General features: G+C 42.1%; 2 protein-coding genes across 4 annotated transcripts in view; one reads left to right on the plus strand and one right to left on the minus strand.

The window, feature by feature from the left end:
- The window catches only part of dscamb (Down syndrome cell adhesion molecule b), a 129,078-nt gene extending 110,198 nt beyond the window's left edge, over positions 1-18,880 (minus strand). For both annotated transcript variants that reach the window (XM_070970770.1, XM_070970769.1), the window contains exon 1: positions 18,115-18,880. In XM_070970770.1, the coding sequence (XP_070826871.1) occupies positions 18,115-18,157 (43 nt within the window). In that variant the 5' untranslated portion in view covers positions 18,158-18,880. The remainder of the gene's footprint in view (positions 1-18,114) is intronic.
- The window catches only part of vmp1 (vacuole membrane protein 1), a 198,003-nt gene that overhangs the window by 102,368 nt on the left and 71,841 nt on the right, over positions 1-23,794 (plus strand). The gene's annotated exons all lie outside the window — the stretch shown is intronic.

Consider the following 23,794-nt stretch of genomic DNA (forward strand, 5'->3'; position numbering starts at 1 on the left):
CGTTAAATGCAGTTTGTGCAGGAGCATTCTCTGGAGGAGAGGAGGGTAATAAATGTCAATGTTGGACCAATTAGCTCCATAGTAATCTACAACTGGTTGCAGAGTGATGAAGCCAGCTGTTTGCAATCTGAGGTTCTGTGTTTGAGAGAGAGAATCTTTTTGTGTTTTTGTATTCCAGGCAAAAATATTTGTATATACAGTATTTCTGTGTATCCCGCTTGCCATCTCAGCCTGGTGACGAGCCCAGAGGCTCTGCACTAAGTGGCTTACAGTAGCACTGGCAGCTGGCTTGGACCCTCCCAGGAGAGAAAACATTTTAGCACTTCATAAATTCCTAACAAGGTTTCAAATTGCAGACGTTTCCATCCTTTTCTCTGCTCCAGCAGCTCTCAAGCAGCAATGAGACACTCCAATGACCTGCTCATGTCCACATGCACATCCACACAACACTCATTTGTTTATTACAAATTAGGAATACGCGTTGAAAATTATTAGCACACTAAAGATCAATACTGCAGCATTTCTCCTACAAGAATGTGTCGACATATTGGCGATGTGGACATCTGCATCATGTCTCAAATGCAAACAACTCTCTGTGTTACAGAAGCTAGCATATGCATTCAGATAATGTGAACTTTTCATCTGCAGGAGGGAGGAAAGAAGAGAGGACAATGTCCAATAATTGATGTCTGGCTGCATATGATATTATGTTATAAAAGGTTTTAATGAGAGCTTTTAAAATATCGAATGTAAAATGTATTTATATAGTTTTTTATGACTATCAGAGATTTGTGTGTGCCTCAATTTGAATTAGCAGGAGTAACCAAAGTCAGCGTAGTAATACAAATGAGAAAGGCATACTGTAAGTTCTCCTGCTCTGACAGATGAGACTAAACTATATAAAAATAATCAAGGAGACGCACAGTCCTGACGACAGGTCTAATCAGCCACGTAAGCATTTACCATGGTATGTTACACCGAGGCTTAAAAAGCATTTGTCCTTTTCATTTTTAATCACAATTCATTTTCAGACGGGATGGATGGAATCTGAGGATGCTCCCCTGCGCCGTAGCTGCAGTGCTGGAAACTACATCTACCCAGTTGGTATGCTGATGTCTACAATTTTCAGGTACTTGTAGTTTACTTCAGTATTTCCAGTTTTTTGCTCATTTATACTTCCACTCCGCTACACTGTGGAGAGAAATGTTATGCTCCATTATGGTAATATAATATTCAACACTCAATATCTGAGCACTGCTTAACACTGTATTATGACTTTGACAAGATTATGCGTGCAGTGACGCTACATCAGCAAACTACCCAACAGAATTTCAAATACCTAAAATTAGGACAAGGCAGAACATTAAATGTTGCATATAAGTTAATGCACTGATAAAACTGATTATAAAAACAAAACAAACAAAAACATTGAACAGTATCACCTCTAAAAGGATTCTGTGATTCTGCACAATTATTAATTTCATTTACTTGAAATACTTTAGGATATTTAGCACACTTTGCTGACAGTACTTCTGTACTTTTACTTAGCTAATTAAAGGAATTTTACTTGTAATAGAGTATTTTTATATTGTGTTATTAACTTACAACTATCATACAAAAGTATGGAGGCATGCAGCTCTCTTGTTAGCGGTTGGGTCCACGACCTCGGTACCGAAGTGCTCCATTTTTCCAGTAGTTTTATTGTCCCATGAATTCACCAAGCAGCAAATGTTCAGCGCCGCGGTGCTGTATGTTGACGTTTACATTATGGTTACCACTTCCACCATTAGAAAACTCGGCTCCTCCTAACCGCAGACAATTAACAAGCCATACTTTTCTGGCATTTTTCGCTCAATTTCTTGCATTTTTCACCCTTATGAACAAGAACCTATCAGCTAAGTGGAAGGTACCAACAAACCTGCAGCATTTGTATTTTATTTATTTATTTATTTATTTGGCCAGCTCACAGCTCTGAAAGGGACATTTAAACACTAACTGTTCAGAAACAACTGCATGTCTGTCACTCATCAAAAACGTAGTCTACCAGGTCTCTTTGGAATGAAATTACATCTGATATAATGCCAGAAAATGAAGGGACAAGCACATTATGGACAGCCTGCAGACACTGTGACACTATCAGCTGTGTTGTGAACTGTAGGGCAGGAAAGTCTGGTGACTGAATCCGTCTATTTGTTTACCTGCCTACTGCTGTCTGTCTCTGTACGTATGCTGATTTCATTTGTAAATGCTAACAATGTGGATTCTTGACTCTTGACTGCAACACAGAACTATATGTTCCTTCCATCTGTGAATTGTACAAGGTGATGACTTGACTAACAATGCACCTCTGGTTCTGCACATATTTCTGTACATGTAGATATAATACTGTGAAAAGCTTGCAGTGCTTATTAGTAAGTCTGGATGCTTTCAATGCATGTTTTCCCAACATTACAACAGGAAAATGGACTAGGCAGCATGCACACTGACAAATGTAATGTCTATCTATCTATCTATCTATCTATCTATCTATCTATCTATCTATCTATCTATCTATCTATCTATCTATCTATCTATCTATCTATCATACACCTTTGCATTCCACTATCATGATTATTACAGCCTATGTGAATGAGTCCCTAAAAACTTTTTTTTTTTTTTTTTTCGGAAATGGTTAAATTGACCATAATCCTTGTGGTAATGAGCAATATTGATGTTCTTTGACAACTGTATATAAGGCAGATTGTGTGATTTTGATAGAGCATATTGCATATGAAACACGCTGGTTCTTAAATTTGTCTTATATCTGTCTATCTGATTAAAATTTGGAGAGCTACAGTATGCTCTCAGCAGAGGAAGTTTTGTATACACTTGTGCAGCCTCGCGCATCAAAAAGTGTTAGCCAATTTGAATCTTTTAGAACGCGGTGGGATGGGGTGCTGGGCTCTCAGTGGGTCTGTGGCACCGGCCAAGATGAAAATAATACATCAAAGTCATATTAAATTCTGATTCATTCTCTTTTTTCCAGCTGGCACGGGGAGTATCAATCTTCTCGGTGCTCTGTTGATAATACAGACTGGAGCCATGAGGGGACTGTTCATGGACGGTGCTCAAGGTTAGTGAGAAGGAGAAGACACTTTGAAATCACTCATGTCTATATATTCAAACACACAGACTTCACTGATGTTACACTCAGCAGACATTTTCTTTGTGTATGAAATATGAAATGTGCTGGTGATTATACTAAAGACTCTTTGTAAGCACGGCTTATGTATTAGTGCTGTAATATCTCAGCAAAATACTGTCTGAGGTCCTGCTTTGATGATATGCTCATGTGCAGGGGATTTCGGGAACTAAGTTAAGACAGACTGTTTTGCCAAAATAATTTGCACTAATAAAAAAAAAAAAAAAAGTGATATTTCCTTCAGTGAAAGTGACAGACACATCAAAGTTTTCAGCAAATACAATTTGGGTACTTTGTTAATTGATACTTTGAACGTTACAGCGCCACAACTGCAAATGGCTGGAGAGAAGCAGATCAAAGAAGTGTGTGGTTGCTTGGAAAGCTTCTATTCTGTGCGAGCATCGGAGGAATTGGATTAGGATTTATGTCATGGCTGTTTTGATATTCGTCTATTTCACATATTAAAAGTACGTGAGAGCAACTCAATTTAGATTGACTGAGTGATAGCGAGATTGATTTAATTAAAAAAAGAAATGGACTCTGGTGGAAGGGTGCATGTCACCGCGTTACTCGTTTTCCTAATTGACTAAGCTCAGGAGCCAGACCACAAATGGTCCAGTGACGCAGGTACATCACCCCCTCAGACCTCACAAAGAGCACCATGTCATGCCCCAACAAACGGCCTCAGGGCCCAACCACTTACTACATTGCCCGAGAGGAAATCAGTAATTGGCATAATTTTTCATGAGCTCAAGCGTAAAGGTGAAATAAATGACACTGTTCAATAATGCATTATATGCATCTATAATTGACTATGATTTTTTTCCAAAGGGATATCTTCAGGGAGAAGGAAGAAGGAAAAACGCTTTTTCATTTAAATCTTTCTCTTTCAGCACCGGCAGAGGAGTGCTCAAAATAATACAACCAACCAAAAATACCGATCTGATAACCATTTGTGGGGCTGATGCGTGGATCTAGGTTATGTTTTAACAAGTAACTTTTAGCATTTCTTCTTTTTAAGATGCGTGCAGTTTGCTCAGTCTGGGCCTTATTGTCATCTCTGGAATACTTGTCGGTTAGCAGACTGTAAAACTGCACTGAATACCATTATTACAACTGTTTCTTGTACTGCTGCAACTTCCAGTGTTAATACAGCTGACTTAGGAAGCAACTGTGTAATGGGTACCAAGGTAATATCTTTTAATATTCACTCTATTTTAAACCACAGTTGCAAAGCTACATTCAGCCGACTGCTGGTGTTTGATGATCTCTACAGTGATGAGGTGAGGACAAAGTTACTGTAGGTATACTGAATGCTGCACTTCTTGAATTTTTGAAACGAAATGATTACATAAACCTAAGCAGGCTTATTCATGTCATTTGTACCACAATGAGCAGCCACAATGTGGCTGTTTTCAATATTCACAAAAATCTTGTGTAAAGTCATTTTGCACAAAATCTACACTCTATGTTTTATTATTTAAAATGTGATTTAGGAAAGCATCCATGGTCATGTTCACACAGAGTTACTGTACAATATGACGAACAACGCCTATGGTTCAGGATGATCACAGGACTGTGATCTTTCACACAATAGTGCTGATCAGTTGACAGGGTGTAACCAACCATGACAGTGTGCTTTCAGAGCCACTGGGGTGCTTCATTTAAGTAAATGTGCAATCAATGCCGATGGGAGCAAACGGCAGGTCAAGATGAATTCACGAACTGGCTGATTGCTGAATCACAAGAAGGAAGAAGTCGTCTCAAGATCACATTTTCAATCTTGTATTCACAAGTTTTTTTGAGGAAGCTCCTTCACGGATACCTGATCAAGGCATCGAAAGTCACGCAGAGTCGGTCTCATCTCATGCACCTGCTGCACTTAAGTGAATGGTTCCCAGTGCCACGGGGGAAACTGGTGACAACCCATTAAGTATCACTCCTTCTTTCATGGCGCCGCTGGCTTTTTTCATGAACACTCTCTTTACAGAGAGAACAGCAGAGAGCAAACAAGAAGAGCCAAAGAGAGAATCAGAGAGACAGTAGGATTGATTCAGCTTCCCATATTTCAGAGGGCACTTACTTGCATCTGTTGAGCGAGTGGAACCATTGTCTGAGTTGTCATCGCAGATGCGGTAGGGGGACTCAGCATGGCATGGCAATGTGGCACCGGGTGCTTCACAATGACAATGTGACAGCAGGAACCCTGGGTAATTAAAGCAGCTCTCTGCTCTGTGCCCTCAGGGCAAGCCTGCCTGGGACGCAGAGATCATACCTGGCTCGCTCACATTCAAGACTCACAGTAGCCAAAGCATTTTTACACCTTAACAAATTCTCATTCCTGCTCTGTGGATTTATGGATAGCAGCATTGGTGTGATGTATGCAGTGCTAAAAGCATGCATTCAAGCTGCGTTCACAGCAGCTAAAAACAAGACTTTGACCTATGCATAGCCCAAATTTGAAATAGCGTGTACAGGTATTTTCTTTTTCACAGATTAAAAGAGTTGAAAATCTGATTTTTACCAAACTACATCAAGCCATGAACTTGAAAATAACATGTAGTAGCACTGAGACAGACAGACAACAACTGTTCGGGGCCAGGCAGTCCAGTATGAGTAAGCATTCCCACTGATCTGATCTGCCCGGAGGCAATACACCATGCACGGAAGTTAAATGACTGTCTTCCAATTTGCTCTCATGAATATTAAGCAGTGCTGTGACAGTAGAAAGGGTTGGCTGTATGCAGGCTGCTGATCCACACCGACAGATCTGTCCTCTGATGTCTAGGAGGGGCGGGAATCGCTAAAACGAGGCCCCCACAGCAGATGAGCCTCCTCCTCCCCGGTCTATTTCCATGTCTTAAATGGGCCAGAGTGGCTGTCTGTCTCATCAAGGGGAAGCCAGAGACCCTGGACTGTGTCTCACTTAAGTAAAACTGAAAGATAAAGACATTGATGTCTAAATTATGCCACTGCTGCTGATGATGAGTGCATGAGAGAGGATCTAATGAGGGATTATACTGCAGCAAACTATAGCAGCTCCCTCTGCCGCCGCCGAAGATGAATAAAAACTTCCACTGGTACAAACCTAATATTCCTATGTGATGTAACCGGTGCACTAAAAAGTGTAGGGAAACCCATCCATCCATCCATTGTCTATACCTGACTATTATTTTCGGGGTTGCAGGGGGGCTGGAGCCTATCCCAGCTGTCAACGGGCAAGAGCCAGTCGCCAGTCGGTCACAGGGCAACATATAGAGAGAGTATGTTGAGCATGTTTCTGGTCTGTGGGAGGAAGCCGGAGTCCCGGAGAGAACCCACGCATGCACGGGAAGGACATGCAAACTTCACACTGCCCAACCCGGGGATCGATCCGGCTACCTTCTTGCTGTGAGGCACACGCACTACCTGCTGCGCCACTGTGCCACCCTGTAGGGAAATCCACGTCTGTAATAAAGTAAATAAAACAAAGATTGTATTCAAAGTGTCATATGGATTCACTGCATGTTTACCATGAGTTTGGTTTCACCATGTGAACCCAGAAAATGCTGCTGATTTACAGCAGCTTTTGCAATTAGCCGTTATTTAAAATTCCAACAGCTGCAATCTTACCTATTAATTAAAATAATTTTCTAATTTTACCAAGAACTGAGGGGAGCTGCACTGTGGTGCTGCCTCTCCTCAACCTAATTAACAAGAATAAAAACTAGTTATTTATAGAAAGCTAAAGCTAATCCTTTTGACAAACAGTACTGGGGGAATATATTTATAAATATATTTTATGGATGATTTATTCTTGCGAGGTGCATCATTGGTGGTTTGCCACATAAAGTAACACACAGACTGCCAAGAAGACAAGCAGTTGCTTTTGAATGCAGTCTGATGTATGCATGGAGGAGATCACAACTAGAAATGCAAGTTTCTGCCTGCTTGTGTTTATTTATGCAGGAAAATAACATTTCAATGTTATATATGCTACCTGTTAATGAGCGTCCAGCCTGTCAGTAATCCATAGTGTCCTTATGTCATATGCTGTATTTTGGATTAGTTCATGGCCGCTGATCCAGTTTGCCAGTCAGCACAAGACATCAGACACTTCTTTTATGCTTTAAGATTATCTTTGTAATTTACCATTATACTTAAACATGTCTGATTTAGACTTGAGTGGATATAATCAAATTGCCTCCAAACTAATCTAATGGCTAGCATACACAGTCTCTCTTGATAACTTGATTAAACGGCATCGTCCCCATTGTACAGATGCCTGCTGGCAGAGGGCTTACCTCAGTTAAACAAGTAGATATGGTGCATACTGGACAACCAACCTTATTATGTCACCAAATATTAAGGTTAAGTGCCTTCAAGAGAGTTGCTGTTGATGGTGTCTTAACGTGACCGCTGTCCACCTGCATGCCAGCTAAGGTAAGGCAACATGCATGGAGGTTTCACTGTGCACAAGCTGCGACATGAGAGGCATCACCATGTGCTGAACTACAGCAAACATAATAATAGCTGAGGAGAGACCACAGAATTATTTTAAGTGTTGTAGTCGCTATAAGCTTTGAGGGAAACCGAACCGCTGCCAGGATTGTGTCCAGTAACATGCTCTGGAGTGAAGGACGCGCTGCTTTTAAACACTGCACACAAGGTGGTCGTGGTGGATGATGGGCATGCAAAATGCAAGACTTTGAAACCAGAGCTTGGACTTTCTGTCCTGAGTAGTAGGGTTTAGGCAACAAAGGCACCTCTGGTCAAGGTAAGGGTAGAATTGTGGTTTTGGTACAAAGTTAATAAAGTAATTATGTCCCAACTCCAGCGACAAGTCACTTTGGACTATTTCAATAATTAACAACCACACCATGGTCTTTTCCTGAAATTAACCGCGTGGTGCGAGTGCCTAAATGTAACCACTAACAACCACTAATCATCCAACAGTGGATATTATAGGTTGACATGTTAAATACATTGTCAGGGGTTTGAAATATATAGCTGAAGTGAAAACTGAACCAACGTTAGGTCGTTACCTCGATGTGGTCTCAACGTTGAGTCTTCAGCTTTTAGAAATGATTGAATTTCTATGTCTTGATATCTTTTGTAAATAACTGTGTTGCAAGAGTTTCACCAATGTTTATGTTGGGGCGAAGCACAACCACTCAGGATTCAAGAATTGCTGCACATCTGTCCAGATTAACGTCAGGGATCATTTTTCAGTAAATTAACTGTTTGATGCTGATATGTATTGTTCTTTGGTTCGTTGTCTATTCCTAATTTATTTGTCTTGTATCCTGTTTTTCTTTTTAAAGTGCTGTTCGTTTTTCATTCCACCTAATTGTGAGGGGTCTTACCTTTTTCACAGCACTTTGTAACTTTCTTTTGAAAGATGCAATACAAATATGCTGCACTCACTACTAATGTTGTACAGGTAATGATGTCATTATAAGACCATGGCGGCCCTTTGAACATATACCACTGTCCCTGTGATGTCTGTGACCAGCAGCTGGTGGAGTGTGTTAATGTTGATGTCACAGCAGCTGGCTGCTCTCATCCTGTTAGCTCCGCCTGCCATTATCAGCCCCCCTCCTCCTCCTCTTCCCCCTTGAAAGCTGCTGCTACTGCTGCTGCATGCCATGCTCATTTTAATACTCCAGACTCATTTGACCGTCTTTATGGACTTATCATATTAAACATTTATCGCAGCCATTTCCCTAAACCAAGCATGTTTATTCAACACTTAGGGGACCACAGCACGGCTCCTTTCAGCAAACCCCACCCCCCCACCCCCACACCCACCACACACACACACACACACACACACACACACACACACACACACACCCACCCTTACTTTCTCCTTTTCCTCATTTCTCTCCTCCTCTCTCCCTCAGTCCCCCGGCTTGCTTTATTACAACCCTCCGTCTACATGTGCTACTGCCTGAATAAAAAGGAGAGGCATTTTCATACAATTTCTTCCCTCTCCTCTCCTCTCCTCTCCTCTCCTCTCCTCTCCTCTCCTCTCCTCTCCTCTCCTCTCCTCTCCAGTCATCCTTTCTTCCAGTGGTGGGGACACCGGGGGACTCGTGGCGTGTGAAGCCAGGCAGCCAAGCAGGCACAAATGTATTCTGAGCATTTAGTACTTTGGATGAATCGAGTTTTAATTTAATCATCTGATCAAACACTAATTAGCATAATCACTTGTGGGGATGGATGGTCTAGATACAGAGACACAGGGCAACACATAATAGACTTCATCCTGGCAACAGTCTATGGGGACACTTAGCAACATGTAAACAGCTACATGCTTCTAGGGACCCATGCAGGGCTCTGTCCAAATTACCTCCCTTTGTACGAACAATACATCCAATTCTCTATTTCCTTCAACAGCCACTGCAAAATGATCTATTCCCTGCTAGCCTACCTGACAATCAAACACACTGCTGCCAAGCCCCATGCCCTCTTATTTGATCTTGGACAAGATGGCTTACTGCACACCATGGTCTGAGCAGAGGAGGTCTGGGAATTCTAGGAATACCACAAAGTGCTAAGATTATTGACAATGCACTCAGTCTCACACCGGGCCGGGGGATCGATGAGTGGCTAGAACGACATAAATCAGACTCCTGTGGCTCCACTCCATGTCACACCCATACTCATCCACCCACCCAGCTCCCCAATTAAATGCACACGCACAAACAGGCAAGTACGCATGCACACAAGAACACACACTCTGTAAACCCAACTGCCTCCCCTCATATATAGGTACTTGCACATAAGCACCCGCAAATACACAATAAAGCACCCACTTTACACATCTCACACACACATGCGCACACACTGGCGCACCCTTACCTCAACTCCAACAAGATGACAGCGCTTTAAAAATGGCTGGCTAAAAATAACCGCCACTAACTTGGTCTTAAATCTTAGCATCTGTGCCAGGTTTAAAAATAAAGAGCAGTGTCAAGAAACCAAGCTGGACCCATTTGTCTTTCTGTCACTCTGTCTATCCAGCTCTGCCTCCTCCGTTATCCCATAGCCTACTTTAATATTCGGACTGTGGAGCATCAGAAACACAGGCAGTTTTGAAGGTGAGGTATCCTGGAAATATAGTTTTGAATAATCCGATTGAGATGTGGAGGTGCAATGTATGGCTGGAAAACTGCAGGGAGGTCAAAGAGACATGCAGTGTGATTATTTATTTATCTTTTTTTTTTTTTTAAAAAAAAAAAGGTCAGCAGTCAGCGAGGTCCATGAAATGTGAGGGGTAAAGCAAAGCTCAAAGGCAGCAAGAAAGAGAAAGAGAGAGTGGTAGACAATCCATCAGGCACATGCATCATGCCCAGGCCAGAGTTGCGGGGATCAATTCAGCCTTGGGCCTCAGAGTGTGTCGAGTTCAAAGCCTAGCCCTGGTATGTGGAGGACTGGATTAAGAGGCAGTATTTATGAGGTCCAGCATGAATGTTTGTCTTGGTGGGTGATGGATAGCAAACTCATCACACCTCCGCCACCTGTCTGCCACAATGAACAAAAGCTCTGGAGGGGAGCTCACTATAAGAACTATGGGCTCAGTGTGCAGTGTACAGCACACACACACACACACACACACACACACACACACACACACACACACACACACACACACACACACACACACACCCTGCAGAGGGTACACTGCAGCTTCCTGTGAGCATGTGAGCTCTGTCCCAAACATCCAGGTAAAGTACATCTATACAGATTTGCTAGAGATGTACAACTTAGAGATTTTTACAGGTAAATACAAGCAAGCCTGTCTCCGAGAAATGACATTTATATAATTCTAATTTGTTGTGCCTGTTATATTTTCAGTGGCAACATTACTGAATAGAGGGCTACATTTAAGTGCTGTACTGGGGGTACAAACTGCCCCTGATGCTGTGCCTTCAGTGTGTGAATTCATATGTGCGTCACTTTGGATAAAAGTGTCTGCCTTTTATTACCTCTCGTTTAGACTACTGCAACTCACTATACACAGGCTTAACCCAATACAATTTAAACAGACTCCAGCTAGTACAAAATGCTGCTGCAAGACTCCTCACTAGCACCAAAAATTATGAGTGCATAACTCCCGTTTTAGCTAAGCTTCATTGGTTGCCAGTGAAATTTAGAATTGATTTCAAAGTTTTACTTCTTGTTTTTAAAGCACTCCATGGTCATGGTTTCCAGGTCACTTAGATCCACAACAAAACAGCTCCTTGCCATCTCCCAGACACGCCTAAAAACCAGAGGGGACTGAGCCTTTTCTGTTGCAGCCCCCAAACTTTGGAACTCCCTCCCAACCCGTATCAAATCATGTACCACTACTGTCAGTTTGAAGTCTAACCTGAAGTCACGCTTTTATTCTCTTGCTTTTAATTCTTTGTCATTTCTTTTTATGCTCTTTTTTTTTATCCTTGTAAATCTTTTATACTTGGTTCTCGTTGTATTCTTGTGTATTTCTCTTATGCATTTACTTTATTTTATTTTACACTATCTTTGCCTTACTATATTATTGGAGTCTTTCTACTTGAGTTTGTATTTTCAAGGCATGTTTACTCTTTTGCCTTTCCTGCAATACCTGTAAAGCACTTTGGGTCAACTGTACAAATTAAATGACTTGACTTGACTTGCCATATTACTAATTGTAATTGTAATTGTCTCATGTTGATTTGAAAATTCACATGAAAGCTCTGTTTGCCAGACCTGCTTCATAGATAACAAATTCCACCTACAGCCAGGGGCGGTATGATGAAATACACCATGAACCCATATATATTTGTCAGCCATCAGAGATTTTGCCATATCTCTGTATGTACTCACTTTTTCAACTGAAGATTAAAAATGTATGATCTCACAACAGAGTATGCGTTGATAACATGATCAATAAAAATACAGATATCATGATAGAGGACTCAGCCCCTAATAATCAACCTGTGTTTGTAACTCCATTTAAGTAAGCTCAGAGTTTGCTGTGAGAAAGTTGCATGTTTTTCAGTCTAATAATAAGCTTTGTAATTACTTTATTCTGAATACGGCAAGAAGCACTACATACCGCAAATGAATTTGAGTAATAGATGAAGCAAGCTTTGCACGCAGGGTTAGTCTGTCTGTCTTATTGAATGGATGAGCACCACGCTGCTCATCATGACATAACAGTTTTGACTTTAAGGTAAAGGAAAAACTGAGGGACTGTTGCACACAATGTCATAGGTCAAGATCTCCCATCTCCTCGCTAGGCGTTTCCTAAACTTCTAAGCACTTCTTCCTAAAATCTTTGAAAGATAGATGAGCGTCTGCACACAAAAGCAGAAGCGCCTCTTTCTTGACTTAGTCTGTTTTAAAGTGTCAAATAAAGCTTTTACACCAGTTCCTCTACTACAGTACCTGTGCAGCGCAGCACAGTAATATAACATGTCACTTTGACAGGTGCTGAGTGAATTAAAAACATCCTCTCTACTGAGAATCCTGTCGGAGAGGGAAACCCCCGCCAGATGTACTACAACCTCACTTTGCACGCATGATCAAACACCTACATCTGGGTGCTGAGGGCTTTTCTGCTCTTCCCTGCAGATGCTAAATGATATCGTTAACATTTTAATGCAAGAGACATTTACACGCGGGCTTGCGCAATTACACCTCTGATTCAGTGGAATCCAGACAGACACAGTGTGATCGGTAATTAGATTTTACATTGGGTGAAACGCAGCGCACGCACACACACACATACACACGCACGCACACACACACACACACACACACACACACACACACACACACACACACCAGTCGCCAAAGCTTGCTCCTAATTAGAGAGCTAGACAGGCTCGAGGAGGTAGGGTACAGTAGAGTAGCCCTCATTATGCAGCTAGGATGTATGAACTAGGGGATATCTATTATGATCACACATCAGGGCGTCCATTACCCAACATTAGCGGCCCTTTCAACTGGAATCACACACAAAGTCCAGAACGTAACCCAACAAAGCCTCTTAACTCACACAAGTGAGCAAGAGTTAAGTGGGTTTGTAAACTTAATTCAGCCCGTTAGATGTTCATATCAGAGTAAGAGTGCACAAGATGATCACTTCACTGTACGCTATGTCTTTTCATGGGTTATTCAATTTCATGAGTTGTGATACCTCTTCTAGAAGCAAACCCTAATTGGTAATTAGTAAACAGACGAATGGCCGCGAGCGCAGCATATGGCTGGTCAGGTTTCACTCCGGAGCCTGTGAGCAGCCACCATGGCCACCGGGAGGCTGCTGATGATTGTCTTTCCTCAGGTAAAGAGAGAAGCATTTTGGATTGTTGATTTCAAAAGTTTATTTCCATGGGACACAAATGAGGACTTCTCAATTGCTGAGTTTTTACAGTGGTTCTTAGTTATGTCTCATTTGTGTGGTTCTGTACTGGTTTTTATGATGGTTTTTATATTGTGTTTTTTTATGATGTAGCTTTCTATGCATAGCGCTTCATGAAAAGTTTTTAAATCAGCGCATCTTTAAAGTGCACCACATCAAACTTAGCTGCACTTCTCCAGTTTATGGACCACATATTGTGCCACCAATGTCCCCTAATGGACACTGTCCTTACTTCTCTGCCATTCTGGGACAGCCGACCTATACATACCCAGGTTTGTAGGTGCCCAAATGGCTGATATGTGCATGCATGATCTATGCATATATAGTTAAATATTGTTTGTAATGTGTTTCATGATGACCCTGATGAAAGCCACCAACGTTTGTCTGACATTAGAGTTGTTCTACACTCCAAGTGTTGCTCAAGTTTTGACCTCTTTAGACTTTTTTTTTTTTGCCTTCCCCATGCATCTTGGAGGTAGGTGGAGCTGTGCCAGAAACCTCCTCTTGAACATCTTTATGCAGACATGAGAATCGCCTCACAGCTCCAACAAATGGGGCTCTCATCAGTGCACTGCCTTCATCACCTTCATGTAGATTTATTGCCATGCAAAAACCCAGAACCCCATTCTACTCACAGCCAAGTTCAATCTATCTGTCCGCCCTGGGTCCCTGTAGCATTTTCATCCAGTGTTTCAGGTTGCTAATAATGTGGGGTCATGTAATATTGGCAGGCTAACTGATGTTGGCAGCTATTTACTGTACTGAAAGATACACTGGGCTAGATGCTTTGGAAGAGCTACCTTATTTCAAAGTGGATCTGCATTTACCCCGACAAATGTCGCAGTTAATTGAGATCAGAATTTTATTGCGTGATCCCCTGACCTCTGCATAAATGTTCATTTATTAAAGACGTATGAAATAAGTCCTTTTAAGTCCACAGCATCAGGTTGAGCTGTGTGCATGTCTGTAAATCACTGCAGTGTTCGTGGGAACTGAGCGAGAAGCCTTGCCTCGTCATATCTTTGCGATGAGCATTTGAATAGGCCAGTTTAGCTTGCTGTGGTTTTGCCTAGAGGCAGCTTTCAGGGAGAGATGTTTAATATGTTTCCTCTCCCGTTCTGACGACTGATTTTATAGATTCTACTTTGATAGGCAGAGGAAATAGAAACAGCACAATGCCTTAAACAGAATACAAGAAATAAATGTGCCTGCTGGCTGTTGAACAGATTTAACATTTTCAAATGTTTTTTTAATGTCTGGAATATGACAGAAGAGTAATTTACGGACTGTGGTTATAACTTGCAATGATGAGTCAAATGCAATGAAATCATGGAATCCATAAAATGTGACATTTTGTGAACATTGTGCGTGTGTGTGTGTGTGTGTGTGTGTGTGTGTGTGTGTGTGTGTGTGTGTGTGTGTGTGTGTGTGTGTGTGTGTGTGTGTTGTCCTCTGATTTAATCGCCTGAGTTCATGAAGGGTAATTCTGGTATTTTTAAACCTGGGCCTTATTTTCACATAAACAACATTTTGGATTTGGTCCAGTAGATCGCCTCAGCCGGTAGCCATGAAACAGGCTGCAATGGCGCAATGTAATCTTCAAAGTACGTCCACTAAAAGTGCGTGTTTTTGCAACTGACAGGCTCAGATTGTTGTTCCGTGGAACAACATTATGCAAAGGATCCCAGCAGACACAGACCTTTTTGTTTAACCAGAAGCGGCTGTTATATCGCTCTGTTCAAAGCCACCAGACTCCTTTTACAAAAATCGTAATTTTACCTCACAGAACAGGAGTTGCTGGTCTGCTGCTGCCTCGATTGGTTAGTTTGCTTGTGTTAAAGTCAAACACAGACACTAACTGATCAAGCAGTCGAACAGCAACTCCTGTTCTGTGAGGTAAAATTACAATTTTTGTCAAAGGAATCAACAGAGCAGCTTGAGCTCCTTGTCCGAAAGGGCTGTCTGAACAGGTCTATCCCCGTAGGGATCTTCCCCATAATGTTGTCAGCTGTTATAATGTTGTGTTGATATAAGCACAGAGAAATGACCACACTGCAATGTGGAAGGGAACGCTAAAAGCCCTGAAGGCAGTGAACCGCTTGGTTGCCATTTGGCCACTTATCACTTATGGACACACTGATGTAACAGGATGTGATTAGCTCCTAATCAAGTACTTCTGGGTCAACTCAGCTTGAGACAAGAGCCAAAATCCCAATTCTGTGCCCTGAATCATTCACTATATAGTCCACTATTTCCTGGGTCTGCCATTTTGTGATGCTGTCTGATTTGTCTATCAGTATAAGTGACATTGTGGACATAAATGATCCCACAATACAGTAAACAAGCTCCAGACACTAACCAGCATGGGTTCTGAATGATCTGAATAGTGTCTGATGTTGGGGTTTTTTTGCCACCAGGCAACAACACACCATATAGTTTTCTACCCCATAGGAGAGTGAATGGATGAACGTTTTCGGACGCAGCCATGACACCCATTAAGGACGTTACCATAGAGACAGGCCGGTGAGCATGTGATAGGCCTAACTCTGAAACAGCAAGAATTGTCTGGAATCCAATCGCTGTGCTTGCTTCCATCTACAAGGTCATTCATTCATTCTGACAATGCCTGCTCAGCCGAAGAACACCTCATTTTCATGATAATCAACAAAACATCCAACTGGAGAGGACGAAGTCACATAGCTAGGCTCCTGCACAGGGATGGAGAAATCAAATAAAACGACAAGGCAAACAGCAAGTGATAAAAGCTCCATGATTGCAGTGCAAATGACAAGCACAAAAAGTGTAATGTCTGCACTCAACGCCGTCTACTGCTTAATCCCTATCAGTTGTTTGCCACAGGCCTCCTCAGTAATCCCTTATGCAATAAACGGACACAATCTTGCATGGCAGTTGATCTAATGTCAGAGTCAGATGATTATGATTAATGAGGATTCCTTATTGTTCCTTTATGAGTTTCAGCACAAGCTGGGCTGAGGGAGATACCATTTTATATGGAGTCAATGTCAATAAACGGTACCAACTGAGGGTCGCTTCAGCACTGAAAAAGCGACGACACAGAAACAAAATCCATTCCGAAGCTTATTTTATCACCCGAGCCAGAAGCAAAAATCCATTTTGGGGACACACCATATCATATCACAGCCCCTCGATGTGGTTAAACGCATTCATACCTGTAAATCCCCGTTTCCCATTTTTTTTGCTTTGTGAATTCAGCTTTTCTTGACCCTTTGATACAAATGCACGTATCGACGGCTTGATTTTGTCTCAATATGTGACTCAATATGTGAACAATCCCTGTCTTGTCACGCTGACATGTTTTTTTTACAGACATGTTTCCATTTTCTTTCCTTCTCCCTCTCCTTCTTTGACTCTCCCTTTTTCTTCCCCTGTTCGTACACACCCAGTCAGCCATAATCCCTCCCTGTAAGGGACTCCGGCCAATAAGTGAATGCAATAAACTGTATCAATTTTCTGCTATTGATTATAGATACGTTATGTGGGCACGCAAATATGCATGCACAGTGTCAGCCGCATGCATGTGTGCATGCGTGCACTCACGCAAATACACATGTGTACAAGAAAAGAAAAAAAAAAGGGACAGGATGCACAACCAAATCTGGGTGTTTGAATACACTATTTGAATGGAGGAGACTTTCGGCTATTTGAATGGAAAATTCATTTTTTTATGTGTGTTTGTTGAACTGCTTTTGTGTCTCCTGAAAAAAAATGCATAAAATGTGTCTCATTAAAAAAAAAATGACACTTTTTTAAAATTACATAAACAATTTGTAACACTGGTGCCAATTTCCTCTCTACAAACTACATTTAAAGGTAAATAAAATAAAAACTGTATTCAAATTTGTGCCAAAATTGAATGGAAATAATCTTGGAAACATTCTGACAGAGCCAGACTCACAACTGAATATTTTACATCAAATGTGCTCAAAATGAAAATATGGATTGGTGATAAATGTGGTAAAAATTATCATGTTAATGCATTACATTAATTTAGGCCACTGTGAACTTGAAAAATATGCTCACTCTGTGGGAGGGGGAAGGGGTTAATGTCCATTATATCAAATACGTCACTTATTACTAAGGGCCACAGTGGAACATGGCTGTGACAATAAGTAGCATCAAATAAAAACAGAAACAAATCACATTAATAATTGGATGCAAATTAAAAACAATTAAAACTTGAACCTATAAAATCAGATCCGACCAACACAATCAAAGCAATTACCGAAGCAGAGGCCCTAGCAAACATCATTTATCCGTTTTATATCATCTGGCTCAGGATGTATATCTGAAGGCCAGAGATGTGTGTAATGGTTTGGAGGAGAGCTTGAAGGATTTAAAACGCAGTTCATGCCTCGCCCGTCTCTCTCCCTATGTGTCAGCCTTTTGACAACCATATAAAATCCATTTCATGTGGGTCACAGGTGACCTCCATCCTCGTCTCCAGTCACTTAGCCGTCTACCAGTCATTTGCCTTCTGCAGTAGGTAATAAGCACTAATAATAAAGCCATTCAAACTTACCATTCAAGATGCTCTGGGAAAAGATAAAAGCCAATATCCACATGCCCTGCTCCGTTCAATCCCCCCCCAAGCTATGCTTTCTCTTCTTCCTCCGACCGGTGCCTCCCAGGGTCTCTCTTCTGTGCGCTTGGGGTAAGGTTAAACATTTGCCACTGTCTTGAAGCAAGCCGGTCCAAGTCTCTACTTTTAATATCTCCTTCCTACTTTTTCGTTACACTCTGATTTCTTTTTTCCCCCTGTGCGCTCTCTAAGCGCCTGGAACATAAATGAGCCTCTGTGATTGTCTTGGGGAGAGCTGTGCTCAGACTCTCCTCCTCTGCTCCGCGTCTTGCTGCTTCTCCCTGTTATTCAAAAGGATGCTGAAGGGGTGAAGCCCAGGTGTGTGTGATGCTGAGTCAGAGCCGGGTACGAGCGGATCCTGAGACAAAAATGAATGCAAAAAAGAGAAAAAGAAAGAAAAAGAAAAACTGGCTAAACTAAATCTTTAACAAAAAAAAATGTCAGAAGCTCCGATTGGCTGACTGACGGATCATCCTTGGAGGGGGGAAAAATTAAAATTTCAGAAAATTAAAATAACTGAAAGAGCAAAGAAGCAAACATGGGGGAGAGGGCGGTAGACTAAGAATGAAAAACAGGTTTTTTTCTGAGACTCCAAAGTCAAATCATCTTCATCGCCTCTGTGCGTCCAGCAAGAGGCGAGTAAGCGCATCTTCCCCGCTGCCGCTCTCTAATCGCACCACACTGACTCTCTGAGCATTACACAGAATAACCCTCTCCCTGCCCCTGCAGACGCTTTAATTCCTCATTGCCTTAAAGGAGCAGAGGCGGCTACCGGTAGGTCCTGAGGGCAAGGTACTAGTGGAGGTGCGAGTGTGAGAGCACACAGTGAGTGGGGCATTTGCATTAAGGAAATGAGCTGCACCTGACGCACCGAGGTACCTAGGATAACATTTTTACGCACGGACCGGCTCAAACCGAAAGCGCTGTCTGCTGGTGTGCAGGTGCACTGAGCGCACAGTATTACCAGATCCGACTTGAATGAAGCCAATTGTGTGTTTCTCTGGAAAAGAACAGAGGAGAGTTCAGTGTATGAAAAGGGAATCAAGGACATCCAATGACGTGTATTTTGTGTTCATTTAATTGCATGGATGAGGATTAATTGAATCACACCTTTAAATTGGTGGAGGTGATTTAACGATTGTGTGTGTGTGTGTGTGGGGGGGGGGGGGGGGGGGGGGGACAGAAGAAGCAACGTTTTGTCAGTGGTTGCAGAAAATACAGGGTTAAACTAAAGCATCCCCCACCCCAAAGGCGCATGGCACACACATACACACTCCATACCGCCTCCCTCAACCCCATAATCCACCCACCACCACCACCACCACCACCACCACCACTCCATTTTAATGCCTGCCTTGAAGTCAAGGGTGTAGCTGTAGTAGGCAGTGGAAGCCTGTGGGCCTGTCCGCAGAGCCAGAGTACACTGAACGTGATATAACCGGCAGGGCAGTCTGCATCTCATTCTCTATTCCACATGACAGAATATAGTGAAAATTAAATCCTGTTTATTTACCCCAGGATACTCATCCTGTCTTATATCTGGACTTTACAATTCCGAATGTGCGCAGAGGAAAATAAACAGAAAATGGAAAAATACATGGTGTGTGTGGATCACATACTCCTGACTGTCCTCATGTTATTCATGGTGGCTCAGTTCAGGTGTCTGTGTCTGGGTGCAGTTGTATATATATGCTTTTCTAATCAGTCGAATCTCTGTGTGTTAAGTTGGTGAAGCATACTCTACCTTTTCCCGGCACTAATGCGTTTTGATCAGCCCATTTTCCTGTTGACCAGTCTTTCTGTGTTTGTCCACGTGCCTGCCTGTCTCTCTTGCAGCCTTCACTCCGGTGCAGCAGACAAACACGAACACCGCCCTGCATTTGCTGAAGTCTGTACCAGAACACACTGTTCTAGCTTGCCTTAAAATGGTCTAGCTATTTATTTTTCTGCTTGTGTTTCATGTATTCAGCAAGGTGAATTGTTCTTTCGTTACAAATGCGCTCTTTTTTTTTTTTTTTAACTAATGTAACACCAAATTATATGTTTAATTGAGTAAGAGGATCATTGAACGTACTTTTTCCTTAAGCTGTAAGATAAAACCAAACAAGTTGAAGCCTCTGTTGCTCGGAGGAGAAAACATGGGTGAATCAGGGCAGTGGGTCAGAGATCCTGCCTGTCAGTTAGAGTGGATTAGGAGCGCTGTGCTTGTGTTTCAGCTCTGGATTCTTGGCATGGACAGGCATGTAAGTTCATTAGCAGCAACAGACTGTGGGACATGATTGTTTAAGAGGGAGGATGCAATGCAAGGCCTTTGTCCTCACAATATGCACGTTCTGCTTCTGAGGATTACCCTGTTGCACTCCTATATGGGTATATACTGTGCACATTTAAACTACCTTACTCAATAGTGCACCTGCATTTTTATTTTATTTTCTCTGTAAAGTTCAAGGACTACATGAGTGTATAATGCCAAAGGCAAAGCCTATTCATGCCCTACAGGTGATCAACCACATGAGCACTATCTGTAGTTTTCCTTGGTTCAGCCTTCAGCAATGTTAGATGGCAGGAGAAAAAAATGTGACTGAAGGTGACATTAACAGCCAGCAAAGACAAACAAAACCAAAAGAAGGAGGAAAAAAGAGCCGACTGTGGGCTCAAGGGATTGGGAAAGGGGATCCATGGAATTAGAGGGTGCCATCTGACATTTTGGGGAAAATGAGGCATTGCTGTACTCTAGCTCAGCAAACAGGATTTTATGAGAAACTGAAATTAAAAATTTGGAAAAAGAAATGGAATGAGTAAGGAAATGCAGATCAAAAAGGTTATATTTGTTTGTGTGGGATGTGAGAACTAATGCTAACAGCAATGGAACAATCAAGCCTGGTGCCATATAAGCAGAAGTGAGGAGCGATGACTCTTTTCACCATAGCACATAGGCAAGGGTAACGTTGGCAGGGGGGCTACATGTGTGTACAGTATACACACTCCATACGTGGGAGTTGCCCAGTATAAGCACAGTTTCACCGTGTGTTTAACAGCAAACAAACACAGAGTAACATCAACACTGACCAAATGACCTTACAACGACAAATGACTGCAGGTGCGTATGATCATCTGTGTCACAAATCAGTGATATTATAGAGAAAATCAATATAATGCTGCCTGTGTATAGTTCTGTACATATGACTCATATTTGATCCCTACATGGTGTCTCATATTTGGTTTGTGAGGGTAAATTGACCTTTACCTTAAAAACTGTAATTAAAAAACAATCGCCTCCTTCTATCCAACTGAGGGAAGCTTTTAAACACATGCACAACAAAGAATCAAGCATCACAGCATAATGTAGCCCCATTGTAATTTTGGAGATACTACGATCACATTTAGCTGACCGCACTGATGCACACAGATCAAATGTTTCTGTTGGTGGCACACAGGGACCTCCATCCTTATGGAGAACAGGTGCTGGTGTTTGTCACTTACACCCAGCAGACAGCTGTACAACTGAACAGGCTGCTTGTGATGTGAAAGACAATACCTTGATTTTCACTGTGAAGACAGGAGCCTCGACCTTGTGACCAGTGGGCTGAGGCATTCAGCAGTGACCCCTAATTATACTCAGGCATGTAGAGGAGGCACATATACAGTATGTCTAATAAGTGCAAAAGCCATGTTTATGAGGCTGATGTACATTATTTTCACTTTAGGAAGCTTTTTAATCAATGTATCATTATGATATTCATCTATTTGGTGAAGTGTGGAGGAAAATTCACACATGAACTCTAAACAAACATTACAAAAGAGAAAAGCAGTGGACCACTGTAGAAACACCCATCTTATTCATCGCTTCATGACTGATATGTCCTCATGGCAACTGGTCATACATCAACATTCAGACGTGGATGAAAATATTTAGATATATTACGTTATACAAGGATAAACTACATGGTCCAAGTAACATAATTCAGTTTGTCCACAGTCATGTTTTGAATATGAGCAGAGTGGATTTTTGGTGGGGTTTCAGTTTACTGTGTGGGTAGGGGGAGGAAAAGGGTGTAGTTCATTTTAGCCCCCCAGCATGATGCCTAAACAGTGGTAAGTGAATGTGACAATGAGGCCCCTGGGCTGCTACAGACAGTCTTGGCCTTGCTGTGTGGCCATGCATGTGTGTGTGTCTGTGTGTGTGTTTGCATGTGCCACCACTTCTGTATGTGCACACAAGGATGGATGTGGAGCACATATGAAACGATTCGTGAACGCTGCTCGGGCGAGCTCGTGACTCCTCTGACTGTAACACTCACACTGGCGGGAGGTCTGTGCTTGGTGCACGTAGTTTTACTGCCAGCTTCATCATGAATGATAAAAGCAAGATGAAATCAGAGTGGCGGTAGCAGTTAGTGGAAGTTGTAGTATTTTAATTTGTCCCACTCAGCAGTGTAAGAACTATAATGTGTGTCGTCTTAATGGGTATTGTTCAGTGTGAAGGCTGTTGATGTGCACAGGTGAACTCGCTCAGTATACAAAATATCAAAGAGGACGGCTCTTCAAGCTTATTTGAGAAAATCTATTATTGTGTTATTTCCGTTTAAATCAATGGGAAAGCAAAGAAGATGGAGATGAATGGATGTGAATTAAAGAGAAGCTTTCCTCAGTCAGTGTATTGGTGTAATATCATACATTTATGGATATGATATTATTATCATGATTGTACTTTACAGCATTATTTTTCACTGAGGCATTTACATGAAAATATAACGAATACAACTTACCACCCCGACACCAGCAGGGAGCTCCATGGAGCCACCTTTTGTGCTTACTTTCAGTCAGACTCTAAAGTAAGTGCCTGAGGTGAATCCTTCAGCTCCTTGTCTCCATGGAGCACATGAGCAAATCTCAAATGGTGAGTAAAATGTTAACACGCCCAATAGGGATAATGGATGAACATATGAGAGCGTGACCCCGTTTGAAAAATACTTGCACTACTACTACTTGTGAAGTGTGCTTCAGTGGTCATACTAATTACGTCATATGCTGAATCAAATCAAGTGTTTCTTATAATTTATTGAAATGTATTCCAGTACTACTATGGTGAAGTATGCTCATTAATAACCATTGTTGCAAAATATTAACAATAATAGGAAGATAGAGCACATTTTCCCTCAGCTATGTCTCTTCTTCTATGCAACACCTTCTTCTCCGCAGCACACATGTTCATAAACACACAGAGTCCCTACCCACCCACCCACCCCTCCTTGTCCCTCCGGCCGACCCTGTCCCTGGCGTGTGTGCAGACAGGCTGGGTAATCCCTCAGGATGGGGCCTCTTGTTTTGACAACTCCTGTGAAGCCCAGTGTCTCTTACAACAAAACACAGACTGGCCTATCATCAGCAAAATGTCAGCCCTCGGCTCACTCCTTCGTCACCCAAAGGAGGATCAGGTTGCCTTTACACTATGCGACCCATTAGCTCAGAATAGAAACAATCTCAGTGCTGGTGTAATGATCCCCTTTGTTTGCTAAGACAATGACATTGATAAGAGACAAGCCGCACTCATGGTTCTTGATAGAAGTGAGTATAAGGTTACATGTTGTCAGGGCGGCTCCTAAACAGAGTTGATGGT

This window comes from Chaetodon trifascialis, chromosome 9 (assembly GCF_039877785.1).
Source record: "Chaetodon trifascialis isolate fChaTrf1 chromosome 9, fChaTrf1.hap1, whole genome shotgun sequence".
Lineage (NCBI taxonomy): Eukaryota > Metazoa > Chordata > Actinopteri > Chaetodontiformes > Chaetodontidae > Chaetodon > Chaetodon trifascialis.